At 40.2% G+C, this 14,494-nt stretch overlaps 1 protein-coding gene and 1 pseudogene across 6 annotated transcripts in view; both read left to right on the forward strand.

Moving 5' to 3' along the window:
• TJP2 (tight junction protein 2) overlaps positions 1 to 14,494 on the forward strand; it is a 134,346-nt gene that overhangs the window by 83,193 nt on the left and 36,659 nt on the right. For all 5 annotated transcript variants that reach the window (XM_081238176.1, XM_081238175.1, XM_081238177.1 and 2 more), the window contains 3 exons: positions 6,989 to 7,042; positions 9,807 to 9,931; positions 11,095 to 11,197. In XM_081238176.1, the coding sequence (XP_081094302.1) occupies positions 6,998 to 7,042; positions 9,807 to 9,931; positions 11,095 to 11,197 (273 nt within the window). In that variant the 5' untranslated portion in view covers positions 6,989 to 6,997. The remainder of the gene's footprint in view (positions 1 to 6,988; positions 7,043 to 9,806; positions 9,932 to 11,094; positions 11,198 to 14,494) is intronic.
• On the forward strand, positions 12,438 to 14,225 carry LOC308619420 (UDP-N-acetylglucosamine transporter-like; annotated as a pseudogene). The gene is made up of 2 exons: positions 12,438 to 12,932; positions 13,293 to 14,225. The product of its transcript is annotated as a UDP-N-acetylglucosamine transporter-like (transcript).

Genomic DNA, 14,494 nt, shown 5'->3' on the forward strand with positions numbered 1-14,494 from the left:
GGTTTTCTCTGAGACTTTGTAAAAAGTCACAGCTTTGTGGGCTAAATACAGCATGGTGTACTTTTAATTCTCAAAGGCACTATTAAAATTTATTTTACTCTAATTTCCTCACCTTTAAAATTAAGATTTAAAATTTATCACTTAATATATTCTTTTAATATTATATTTAAGTAGTCAGTGGTTTGTGTCCCAACCCATTAACCCTAGGTAAGGAGAAGTCACTTATAATCTGAACAGTTTCATGACAAGTTGGTGAAGTCTTTGGCACCTGGTAAGGTCTGATTGATTAAAAATTTGATTCAGTCCCGTTGGCATGGTAGTGGTAAGGGATTCATCCTTTCTCTGCCAAAATGAATTTAAAATACTACTGCAGGCAGCACAGGAATGCTTAAAGACAGTATAATCTTATTAAGGAAGAACAGTGAATTTCAAAAGCCAGGTGCTTGGACAACATTTTGAAAATAAATTTTGTAGTAATGCACTTATTTTGTGAAATGATAAAAAAATTTAAATCCAAAACTTTTAATGGAGAGTTTGCTGTTTTTATTTTTGACATATATTCTAAAAGCAAGGTACTCATAAAAATACTCTCTGCCATACCACAACTCCTGGGGAGATTTAATATTTTTTGGTATTTACTCTTCCAGTCTTTTCCCTGTATGCTTATAAAAATAAATATATCAGGGGCTTCCCTGGTGGCGCAGTGGTTGGGGGTCCGCCTGCCGATGCAGGGGACACGGGTTCATGCCCCGATCCAGGAAGATCCCACATGCCGCGGAGCGGCTGGGCCCGTGAGCCATGGCCGCTGAGCCTGTGCATCCAGAGCCTGTGCTCTGCAACGGGAGAGGCCACAACAGTGAGAGGCCGGCGTACCGAAAAAAAAAAAAACACAACGAATTCTCTCTTTCTAATTGAAAACACAGGCATCATAAAGAAAAAACTTTAAATATGGACAGAAATTAAATGATTATTTCAGTGCCTATGTATTTTATTGTGTTGATTCATTTAACCTAAATATCACTCTCTTTTTGGACATTGTGCTCCCCTCCACCCTATAGCACTGCCCAATCCTAGGGGTCGTTGTCATGGTACTGGTTCTTTTCTGATGACTTTTAAATACATTTTTGGGGTAGGGTACTGTGCGCTGTTTTTCTTAATATACGGGAGTATAGCTATATTCAAAGAGGAGTTGGCAACTGTATTTATTTACCATAACTTACAGAGTAGTTCACTTTGTTGAAATTTGTCAGCTTTAAGGTATAGTAAAGAGCAGAGAAGAAACTTGGAAAACATACATGCTAGTAAGGTCACTTCCGGGTCATAGTGGATTGGTTGTACAAAAGCCACTTTGAAAACCAAAGATGCCAAGAAGTTAAGAGGTATTCTCTGGAAATGGCAAGAGATGATCAGTTCTGATCAGCTGGGTTTCTGCTTACTATTTCCTTTTAAGAAAAAATTCCTTTTTTGTTGTTTTAAATTTATTTATTTATGTATTTTTTAAAGTCACAATTTTAAAAAAATTAAATTTATTTATTTTATTTATTTATTTTTGGCTGTGTTGGGTCCTCGAGGCTGCGCGTGGTCCTTCTCTAGTTGTGGAGAGCGGGGGCCACTCCCCGTTGTGGTGCGCAGGCTTCTCATTGCGGTGGCCTCTCTTGCGGCGGAGCACGGGCTCCAGGCGTGTGGGCCTCAGCAGCCGTGGCGCCCAGGCCCAGCTTCTCTGCGGCACGCAGGATCCTCCCCGACCAGGGCCCGAACCCTCGACCCCTGCATTGGCAGGCGGACTCCCAACCACTGCACTACCAGCCAGGGAAGCCCTATTTGTGTGTATATATATATATATATTTTTGGCTGAGTTGGGTCTTCATGTGGGCTTTCTCTAGTTACGGTGAGCGGGAGCCACTCTTTGTTGCGGTGCGTGGGCGTCTCATTGTGGTGGCTTCTCTTGTTGCGGAGCATGGGTTCTAGGCGCGCGGGCTCAGTAGTTGTGGCTCACAGGCTCTAGAGCGCAGGCTCAGTAGCTGTGGCGCATGGGCTTAGTTGCTCCATAGTATGTGGGATCTTCCCTGACCAGGGATTGAACCTGTGTCCCCTGCATTGGCAGGCGGATTCTTTTTTTTTTTTTTTTTTTTTGTGGTACGCGGGCCTCTCACTGTTGTGGCCTCTCCCGTTGTGGAGCACAGGCGCCGGACGCGCAGGCTCAGCAGCCACGGCTCACGGGCCCAGCCGCTCCGCGGCATGTGGGATCTTCCCAGACCGGGGCACGAACCCGTGTCCCCTGCATCGGCAGGCGGACTCTCAACCACTGCACCACCAGGGAAGCCCCCAAGGCAGGCGGATTCTTAACCATCAGGGAAGTCCCTCTTTTAAAAAAAAAAAAAAAAAAAAAAAAAAAAAAAGGAGTTAGAAAACTTTATTAAAATCATCGAAAAGTTGTGTTATACTGGTACAAATTGGGAAATGCTGTTATAGACATAGACCACAAAATTCCAGAGAGGAATGGCTATAAACTATTCCTCTCTGGACACCAGACCACAGACACCTGAGCTTCCAGCTAACCACCTCAGGTGTGCTATGAAAGAAGCAGAGGGCCACTGAATGTAATAGAAATTTCCTTTAAGAAAACTTGTAAGTAGTAGCAATCAGTGCCTTCATCATACTAATTGGGTGATGAATGAATAGTGTATCCATCTGTTAGTTTATTGAAAAGAAAACCTTTTTGAGTGCCTACTCTGTGTGCCAAACACTGTTCTAGGAGATATGGAAAAAATGTGAGGGAGTGAGATATAAAAAAGCTCACCTGAAAATCCACTTTCTTTTTTTTTTTTTTTTTTAATTGAAAAACAGTGGTCCTGGTGGACAAACTTAAATAATTGGGGAGATTTACATAATTTAGACAATGACCTTTTTTGAATGTTTACATATTTCATTGTGTTGATGTGCCTTCATTTAACCTAAACATCACCTCACCTCTTTTTGGATGCTGATGCTCCCGCCATCCCCCCACCATAGCACCCAGTCCCATGCGTGCTGGTAGCACAGATCCTAGTTCTCAGCTTTCCCAGGTACCATTTTTAAAATTCTTTTTAACCCTAGCGGTGATTTGAATTATTATTATTTTTTATTTATTTTATTTTTTTTGCAGTACGCGGGCCTCTCACTGCTGTGGCCTCTCCCGTTGCGGAGCACAGGCTCAGCGGCCATGGCCCACGGGCCCAGCCGCTCCGCGGCATGTGGGATCCTCCCGGACTGGAGCACGAACCCGTGTCCCCTGCATCGGCAGGCAGACTCTCAATCACTGCACCACCAGGGGAGCCCTGAATTCTATTTTTAAATCTCTCCCTAAGAGTTCTTGGAACCAGATGGTATTAACCAGGGAAATGTCCCTAAAGTGAGTACATAGAGGGAGGAGGGAACTAAAAGACTATAAATTCCTCTCAATTTGAGTAATCAGTTATAGCTACTCAAGAGTGGCTGGCTCATCTTTCTTCTCTACATACAAACAAAATTGCCTTTTCCTAATCCCGTTCTATCAAAGGATAAATTATCTGCTCCAATATATCAGTTGTTAGAATTGCCTTTTGTGCTAAATGTCTTTCCCCCCCAAGCCTAAGGGTTTGTTAACTGGGTAAAACAGGAGCACATTATCTGGACATGTTTTGATTCTTTTCTCTGTCATTAGTAGCAGAGCAGAATGGCACAGTTGATTTTTAAAAAATTTTAATCTAAAGGAACTAGATAGTTTTTCTTAAATTATTTGTATATAATAAGTACAGCAAGGCTTTTTATTCATATAATTAGATTCCTTTCCTTTGTGTCCTTATGTTTTAGATATTCTCTATTAAAAGAAACATGTAACTGGATCTACTTGTTTTTAATCCATCTTGACCATCTATCTTTATATTTATTGTGATTACTCTATTCTTCTATATTCATTTCTGCAGTCACAGTTTGTTTTGTATTTGCCCTGCTTTTTCTAAATTTCCCATTTTGTCTCTTCTGCCTTCTTTTGGATTGACTTTTGTTTTGCTTTGTTTTCATTTTATTTTCCTCTCTGCTATCTTGGAAATTATATATGCCAGAAAATTTAACATGTGGATTTTACTCAGTGAAATTCAAAATTAATCTACAGTTTAACTCTACTCTTGAATAAAATATTTAGAATAATTAAATCATGTTAAAGTCTTCTGGATTTACATGCTATGTTGCCCAGTGTTCTACTTCTGTCTTATTTGTTTAACTCTCACAAATCATACATTATTATATTGATTAGTTGAATACAGCCAATATATGTCCAGGCTTACATTCCTTCTTGTGTCTTAGGTCTTCCTTCTGGGATTATTCCTTTCTTAAATTTATCCTTTGGAAGTTCATTTATTGCTTGTAATAACCTTTCCCAATTTTTGTTTTTTTAAAAAAAGTCTTTCTGCCCCCTAAATCAACAGATACTGTTTTAAAGATACTGTTCTACCGAGTTCAGCCTTTCATGATTGCTGTTTCAAAGTCGGCTCTTATTCTGTTTGCTCTTTTGTAGCCTCTTCTACCTATATGCTCTCATCTCTGTATCTTTTTCTACAGTAAGATTACCATGAATTTCAAAGTGGTTTTCTTTCTTTTTGAATTTACCCTGCTTGTGATGTATAAGCCTTCTTCAACCTGAAAAATCATCAAGTCCTGAAGAGCTGTTGTGACTGAGTATTGCATCTCTCCCAGACCCTCTTATCATCTCCTTCAGGAAATCTTAGACACATTGTAAGACTTTCTCACTCTTAATTTCTTTCATGTGTCCCACTTTTTTAATGTTTTGTGCTGTATTCTGGGTAATTTCTTCACATCTTTCTTCTAATTCATTATTGACTTCAACCATGTGTCATATGTGGTTTAATCCATTTTTTTAATTTAATACATAATTGGGGGATTTTTGCAGAAACTAACTCCTGTGGCCATAATATGTCTCCCGTCAAAAATGTGTTAATTTTATCATATTTTTTTATTTCTAAAATTTTTTCTTTAGATTTGCTTGGTCATTTTTTAAAAAATAAATAAATTTATTTATTTATTTATGGCTGTGTTGGGTCTTCATTGCTGCACGCAGACTTTCTCTAGTTGCGGCAAGCAGGGGCTACTCTTCGTTGTGGTGTGCGGGCTTCTCATTGTGGTGGCTTCTCTTGTGGAGCACGGGCACTAGGCGCGCGGGCTTCAGTAGTTGTGGCACACGGGCTTAGTTGCTCCATGGCATGTGGGATCTTCCCGTACCAGGGCTGGAACCCGTGTCCCCTGTATTGGCAGGCGGATTCTTAACCACTGCGCGCCACCAGGGAAGTCCGGCTTGGTTATTTTTGATGTTCTTTTGTACTTTCATTATACTTTTAATTTCCCCGTTTAACTTCTTATAATAAACAAACATATGAAACATTACACATCCTTTATTTGGTCTATGGTTATATTTCCATGAAACATTATACATCCTTTTTTTGGTCTGTGGTTATATTTCCAATATTTATAGTCCTTGATTCTGCAGTTTTTTGTTTCTTTTAACTCACTTGCTTTGTGTGTGTGTTTAAATTGTGAACTCATGTTCCTCAAATGCTTATCTGAGGGATTCTCTGAAGCCTGTGTTTTAATGTGTTTCTGGGGGAGAATTTCATTCTCCTCCATGTACCTGGATGGTGCTACCAATGCAGTACCACTTTGAGTGTGAGGGTTTTGGAGGGGGGAGGGTGTGGTCACATCTGTAATATGAATTTCAGTCTCAAACCTGAGTGAGTACAGGTTATTGATACAGGGATTCTCTATGGAGATATTTTTAGTTATTTCCATTCTACCCAGAGCCAAGAATAAGGTAAGCGACTGTCCCTGCTGTCTCCATTGCCTGGTAGTGTTTTTGCCCCTAATACATTCACTCTGATCTGATCTCCACCCTGTTTGGATACTACAGTTTCTCTCTTTTCCTGGCCTCCTGTTGAAATGCCTGCTTCAGTGCTGCCTTATTTCTCTGGCTTTGAGCTTTCTTGGCATTTCTTGCCTTTAAGGATTTCCCCTCAAAGGCAGCCTGCATTTAATGGATTATTATTATTATTATTGAATGATATCCACTGTTTTCAGGTTTGTCTAGACATCTATTTTAGAATATTGTCAGAAACTGAAGCCCAGTGGTCTTTATGCTGGCATCATCATCTTTCACACCCACACTACTGGTGGAGAAAAGGCCAAGGGGGTCCCACAGATTACACAATTTGGCAGTCTCTGTGATAAGGCCAAGGATTCCTTTAGACATAAAAATCCATAAAACTTGAGTTCCCTGGTGGTGCAGTGGTTAGGACTCAGCGCTTTCACTGGCATGGCCCCGGGTTCATTCCCCGGTCAGGGAACTGAGATCCCGCAAGCTGCACAGCGTGGGCCTCCCCCCGCCCGCCCCCCCGCCCAACAAAAATTCATGAAACTTGCCTAGGAGGTCACCTTTCACTGGAGGAAGGGAGATTTTTTTTTTTTTTTAAGAATGAAAATATATCTGTTTGCAACTCTAGATAAGGGCTTTTATCATGACAGTGTTTTGGAGTGGTGATAATAAAAAAGCTTAACACTTAATATTCCAGTCGTTCTTTTTTCTTTTCTTTTTGGCCGTGCTGCGCGGCATGTGGGATCTTAGTTCCCTGAGGAGGGATCGAACCCGCGGCCCCTGCATTTGATGCACAGATTCTTAACCTCTGGACTGCCAGAGAAGTCCCTAATATTTCATTCTTTTTAGGGTACATCTCTCCCTATGTATTTCACTAATTTTCTAGTATTGTTAAGTTTGCCATTTCATTCAAGGAGAGTATATTTGAAAATATAGTAGATAGTATAATGTTCCTAAAAAATATCCACTCTTTGGTGTATAGAATGTGTGAGCTGGCCTTTCTATGGAGACATTTTGAATTATAGTTTTATTTCTAACATTGAAACGTTTGTGGTTTTAATCAAATTGGTTTTGATTGTTCTAAAACAGGCCCCAGGCATGGAGGAGTTGATATGGGAACAGTACACGGTGACCCTACAGAAGGTGAGTACTACACATGTCATATCTGCTACAGTCTGTTCTTGAGTTTACAGATCATGGATTTTTTTTTAATTGAAGTATAGTTGATTTACAATATTTCAGGTATACAGCAAAGTGATTCATTAAACACACACACACACACACACACACACACAAACACTTTTTCAGATTCCTTTCCATTATAGGTTACTACAAGATATTGAATATAGTTCCCTGTGCTGTTCAGTAGAACCTTTATCTGTTTTATATATAGTTGTGTGTATCTGTTAGTCCCAAATTCTTAATTTATCCCTCCCTCCCCTTTTCCCTTTGGTAACCATAAGTTTATTTTCTATGTCTGTGTATCTGTTTCAAGTTTGTAAATAAGTTCATTTGTATCATTTTTAGATTCCACATATAAATGGTATCATATGATGTTTGTCTTTCTCTGTCTGACTTACTTCATTTAGTGTGATAATCTCTGGGTCCATCCATGTAGCTGCAAATGGTATTATTTCATTCTTTTTTTATGGCTGAGTAATATTCCATTGTATATGTATACCACAACAGATCATGGATCTTATTTATTTTTAAGCAAACACAGTTATTGCATTAACAAGGATTTGCATGTTGTTATTTTTTTGGCTAAGATCTGTATAATATAGAAAATTATAGAGGTTAATTAATGTATTGAGGTTAATTAATGTATTCACCTGTCTCCAGATAGAATAGTTTATGAAAAAAGAGAGGAAAGGAAGGGAGGAATGGAAATAATCTGTTCTGTTTAAGGACGTTGAGGTAGCTTCTACAACTTTTGTAATTTTAATTACAGCATTTATAACTGATTCCCTCAGTGAGTTTTAAGTCCAAACTAAAAAAAAATTTTTTTAATTAAAAAAAAAATGTTTTTTGGCTGCACCACATGCATGAGAGGTCTTAGTTCCCTGACCAGGGAATGAACCTGTGCCCCTGCAGTGGAAGCTTGGAGTCCTAAGCACTGGACCACCGGGGAGTTCCCCAAACTAAATTTTAAAACGTTAGTTTAGCACTCAGGAGACATGGGTTGTAGTCTTTGTCCCACTCCTGATTATATTAATAGGTGCCGAATTAATCAGGTTTTAAACAACAGCCCCCTCCCCACAGTGGGGTTGAAAGTAGAAGTAAGATCACATGTAAGTGTATTTTACTTAATTTTTAAAGGTATTTCACAGGTATTGCCCCTCTTGATTAAATTAGGTAATACAAAGAGCTTCTAGTACTTGGAGTCCAACACATAATCACTGCTTAATAAATGTTAGCTCTGTTCCTTTTTATTCTGACAGCAGAGTTTGAGGTGGGCATGATAGGTGCTAGCCCCGCTCGAAACAAGCGCAGCCACCAAGAGTTTTTAAGTGACTTGCGTGCGGCTGAGTCGAGCTAGACATGCACTCGTGATCCCAAAGGCTTATTCCATCAAGCTGCCTTGGTCAGCATCTAGCTTTTCCTGGGCCCTGAATGGCTCTTTCTCCACTCTGAGTCTCTCCAGTCTCTGTCACCTCTTAGATGGATTGTAAGTTCCTCAAAGGGAGAGTTTTCCTTTGACCTTCACAACCATGAACTTCAACCCTTGACTTGAGTGCAAATTTGGTTCTTGAATAAATGTGTATTAAATCGATCCAGGTAGAAAAACACAGATTGGTGCTCAAGTGCTGAAACTTCTGGAGCAGTCATCATGATTTCTTCAGTTGAGAGGCTTCCCCCTTTAGGTCTTATTTTTCACCTCTTATCATCTTCTGACTCTTCTCTCTGCCCTTCCACCACATACCATTTGAGTTTGGACCCCGAACTGGCAAAGGTGAGAAACATTTTTGGCCTGGTATAGAGGATGGAGCTCTCTCTGTGTAAAAACAGGTACCAGGGGATAGCACTGCCAAATTCAAAGCCGTGCGATTAATGAACAACAAGCCAGCTTGTCTGTGTTGCTGTTTGTTATCTATTGCCACAGTGGGCCCCACGTGGGAACTTATCTTGAGGTGAGGGTTCTTTCATTCTCTGAGAAGATTTTTATGTAATGAAACCCGTATTTAGTGTGATAGTCACGTACATGCCCTTGTGATCTGGATGAAGAAATCCAGAAGCTTAGCTTTTTTAAACACCGAAATGAGTGGGGATTCTGTATTATTTGGGTTCACTGTTATACATTTCTCTATTAATCTTGAATCTAATTCATCTGTATTTCCATCTTACATGCATGTAGAAAAGAATTTAATGCTTTGCTCTCTCATGAGATCTCAAAACTAAGTTCGTCTTCGGATTTTATCTTTAAAATCCATTTCCTTCTTTTTGACCCTATATGAAAGTGAAACCACTAGCTCCCCTAACTTGGAAGTTAAAGGTATTCTTTAAAAATATGGTTTTAGCATAGATTCAGTTGTGACCAGCCCATCTGGCTCAGGCCTGGATATGAGAACAGGTGTGATTGGTGAATCCAATAACACATCCTTATTTGGACAGAAGATGTAATTTCCCATCCCCTGCCAGCTTCTAGTGATAACTCCAGTCTGTGCTATCAATCTTGTCCAGCTTTCACAAGGCTGTTTCTTTTAGATAAGGAATTTCCCTTTATAAACCTGTCAGCTAACCATGATGACGCTGTACTCTGTTTCTCACTTGTTTCTCTAAGCCTTCTGTTCCTGAGCTGTCTCTGGTTATTGGTTTGACCTTTATTTTATCGACTGCTTGTAATAAATCCTGAAAACCACTTATAGAAGGATTTTATTTTAATTTTTCTCTTAACCCCAATGAACAGGATTCCAAGAGAGGATTTGGAATTGCAGTGTCCGGAGGCAGAGACAACCCACACTTTGAAAATGGGGAGACATCAATCGTCATTTCTGACGTGCTCCCTGGTGGGCCCGCCGATGGGCTGCTTCAGTGAGTGTCCTTACTCCCTGCCCCCAACCCCTGCCAGCCCACTGGTTGGCCCTAGACAGGGGGCTTTGAGTGGTGTGCACTTTTAAAATTCAAAAAGAAAATAAAATTTTATATATGTATATTGAAAAGTCTTCAGGCAGTAATGGAGACCATAACACACCATGTTTTAACAATCCCCAAACCTTTGGGAATATCCAGACTTTGAATAGAGGAAAATAATAATTTCCACAGGAAGATGGTTATAACTAACTATCGTAACTATCATTCCTGGGTTTAGGAATCATTTATGAACACGGAGTGTAAAATTGGCATGCTCTTTTTTCCCCTAATGCCTACCCACACTATCTATATTTATTTTCATTTTTATTCGTTAAGAATGAGGATAGTCTGCTTAATGATTATCTAATTTGTAAGAGGGATGTAGAAGTTGGAAAAATTTACCAAATGGAAACCCAAGTTTTCCAACTGCTAGGCTTCTGGTCTGAAGAGCAAATGCCACTGGAAAAGATGCATGTCTGAGTCCCCTTAGGATAATTTCTCAGGGCAGAATCTAAAGTTAATTACACAGCTGCCTTGGCCACATGGCTCCAGAATTTAGCTTCTGTTGGCATTTCATCTCAGTGGTCCTCTCCAAGTTAGTGTTCTTTCATACAGAGAGCATGGTAGAATTTTTACATGATTTTTTTGGATGAGACAAAGTAAGAGTTAGGGTTCTGTGACCTCAAAATTTCTTTAAGAATCTGAGGTGAGCTCTTGATTTCATCCCCTCCAAAATACAAGTGAATATCATCTTCCTTTGGGGACATCTGTAGACTTGCTGAAGCGCACCGTGTACCATGGGTAAGGAGGCCCTGACACACAAGCTCCACTTGTGCTCAAACCTCGCTGCTATCCAGTGCCTCCTGGAGGGACCCCATGGGTTTGGGTCCTTCTCCCCAGGTGGTTTCCAGGAGACACTGTCCAAAGTGGGCTGAGTGGCTCCTGGGTTCCTTCCTCGGAAGAGCTCAGACCAAGTTGATGGATTAAGCCTCAGGAGTCATTAGACACTGAGCCCTTTAATAAGCATTTTGGGTCAATCCGCCACTTTTATTTGTTCCTAAATAAATGATCCAGAGGGACGAGATGGGAGTTTTTCACATTCCGTTTTTCTGTTTTATTTGCAGAGAAAATGACAGGGTGGTCATGGTTAACGGTACCCCCATGGAAGGCGTGCTCCATTCGTTTGCTGTTCAGCAGCTGAGGAAAAGTGGGAAGATCGCTGCCATTGTACGTTCTGGGTTTGTTTTCAGCTCGCCTCGGTAGGACTTTGTTTTTATGCCCAGAAGAAAATTACTACTTGCTCTTCAGCCCTATTTAGGGACCACTATTTCCATATCCTCAGTACTTTGGGAGGGTGATGTTAAGGGTGATGTGAAGATGTACGTGAGTGACCCCTCCCTGCCTTCTCCTCATCCTACTCCTAACTTAAGACCAGTGCTTCTCTTGTCAGAGTGAATTTGCCTTGAGCCAGGTTAAACAATTATTCCCTAAGAGAATTAACTAGATTGAGAACAATGGTAAAACAGCATTCATTTAAAGGCTAAATTATGAGCTCAGAAACTCATTTGTACAGGCCCTCACAGGATCTGTCCTATCTTCATAAACTCCTGTTTCTTAGGAGATACTGGCAATCTGTACCATTCACTCATTTATTAGCTCACTCAGTCATTCAGCAAACATTGGTTGAAAATGACCTGAAGCAGGTCTGAGCTACAAGGAGTGTTCACTCCAGTGGGGCAAATGGACACACTAAGCGAGAATTGGAACACAGTGTGTTAGGGGCAGTGCTGGGGGGGATGCATTGGGTACGTGGTATTTAACTTTTTTTTCAACTTTATATTATGAAAATTTTCAAACAAAAAGAAAAGTTCAAAGATTAGTATAATCAACACATATATCTTCTACAATATTAATATTCTGCCATATTCACTTGATTTTTCTTTATGTATGTATATAAAGACATACTTTTTTTTTTTTTTTTTTTTGCATTACACGGGCGTCTCACTGTTGTGGCCTCTCCCACTGCAGAGCACAGGCTCTGGATGTGCAGGCTCAGCAGCCATGGCTCACGGGCCCAGCCGCTCCGTGGCATGTGGGATCCTCCCAGACCGGGGCACAAACCCGTGTCCCCTGCATTGGCAGGCGGACTCTCAACCACTGCGCCACCAGGGAAGCCCAAGACATACATATTTTTAGTGAACTGTTTGAGGGGAAGTTGCAGACATGACAGTTAAATCCTTACTTCTCAAGTCTCCTAAATAAAGACATTCATCTGCATAATTATACTACTATTATCCTATTTAAGAAAGGTAGCTACAGGCTGTATAGCAGGGCTCATGGCGGTCTCTGGGAGGGCTCACGCCAATGAGTACTTCCCAGAACTGCTGCTGCCAGTGCCCTTGTCCCCATGGTGAGCCTCAGCTGCCTGCCACCTCTGCAGGAGACCCTCCAACACTAGCAGGCAAATGAAGATAAGACATTGTCAGCCAACCTAAAATACCTTTCCTTGGGAACTTTGGTCTTTCAGACTACCAGTTTGGTTCTAACAATGTGTTATTCTAGGACCTTAAAACAGGAGGGGCCTCGTTATCTGTCATCTACAGCTGTGGCTGTTGCTGGACTTTTGAAGACAATGGCCTGTATTTTATTAGTACAAAGACAGCAAATGTAGTCTAAGAGCACTGAATTGAATACTACATGGTGAAATTCTTAACAAACCTATGGAAACGCTTAAACTTGCTATTCCATCAGGGATATATACTCTTCAGAATAATTTACTCTCTGTGGCACTGTCAAATCTAGATGCAGCTACTTATCAGGTCACATATCAGTTGAAAATTCTTACGACTGCATTCTTTTCTGTGTTGATGCTTAGTAAAAAAATTAGGTGTGTACCAGTGGCTCTCCCTTGTAATTTTGATTACAGGAGTTGCTTTTGTACAGTGGCCCTCAGATTCTCAGGCGCTGAATTCTTTTTTAAAAAATTTTTTTATAAATTTATTTATTTATTTATTTTTGGCTGCGTTGGGTCTTCGTTGCTGCGCATGGGCTTTCGCTAGTTGTGGCGAGCAGGGGCTACTCTTCGTTGTGGCGCGCGGGTTTCTCATCGTGGTGGCTTCTCTTGTTGTGGAGCACGGGCTCTAGGCACACGGGCTTCCGTAGTTGTGGCTCGCGGGCTCTAGAGCGCAGGGTCAGTAGTTGTGGCGCACGGGCTTAGTTGCTCTGCGGCATGTGGGATCTTCCCGGACCAGGGCTTGAACCCATGTCCCCTGAACTGGCAGGTGGATTCTTAACCACTGAGCTGCCATCGAAGCCCCACAAGTGCTTAATTCTAAGGAACTTTCACCTGGCTCACAATTCGTAGGCCTCATGGCAGTTTGCACAGCATGTTTTTCAAGTGGCTTTGCTGGGTTTTACTTTGAGAAAATCTTAAAAGAAAGCAATCAGTGTGGATAAGAAATATTCAACTTGGTTTTTTGGGGAGTGTATTTGGATTAATGGGTGTATATGTTTATGATGGAGAACTGGAATCAAAGAATGGATTTTTTCAGGGATATAACCGGCTGACATGGATAGTTGTTGTTCTTCAGGCACTGGGAGGCCTTGTAATAGCTGCTGTTATTAAGTATGCGGATAACATTTTAAAAGGATTTGCAACCCCTTTGTGAATAGTATTATCAACACTGATATCTTATTTTTGACTACAGGATTTCGTACCAACCAGTGTCTTTTCCCTTGGAGCCATCCTTGTAATAAGAACTACTTTCCTACATGGTTATGATCGCAAACATGCAGGAAATCCCACAAAAGCATAGTGGTAATACTATCTTTATCTGGTTTTTCACATTGGCGCACTGGGAATCTCTACATTAATCCTGAACAGAGGACTTCCACAGATTCTAAGAAAAAATCACCATGCTGAGTATGATTATAATGTTCACATAGTTTGAAAATACAAAAGTTGAAGGATAAAATATATGTATATGTAACAAAATACCCATTGCATCTAGAAATCAAAACTTGAAAGTATTTCCAGGGAGTAGAATAATTATCAGAGGAAACTTGAAATCTGAGTTTAAAAAGATTTTATGTTTTTGATTGCTGCAGAAATAACCTATGCACTCTTTGCACGAGCACACAACAAATGTCAGATATCAATTTTGCAAATTAGATATATTTAATTTTATTAAATGGTTTTTATCTTACTCTTTCTGTACAGATATATCAAATAACATGGATATTCAAAGTTTGAAAATTATAATTACCTATAATTTTGCACATATAAAGCTGTGAAGAAATAGAAGAATGATTTGAAAAACATTTTCATGGATCTCAGATTTTTATATTTATACTGAAGATTACTAAACAAAGGATTGCTATATGTTGCAGATGTTCAAATGCATAAAAATTGATAAAGTAACATTCTGGGTCTGACTTGTCAGAATAAAACTCATATTTAGATTTAATGTGAAGAAATATACACATCTATTTCCCCATCTACATTTTAAGATATTTTAGTGCTTC

The sequence above is a fragment of the Mesoplodon bidens genome (genome assembly GCF_964165515.1).
Source record: "Mesoplodon bidens genome assembly, chromosome: 6".
Taxonomy (NCBI): Eukaryota; Metazoa; Chordata; class Mammalia; order Artiodactyla; family Ziphiidae; genus Mesoplodon; species Mesoplodon bidens.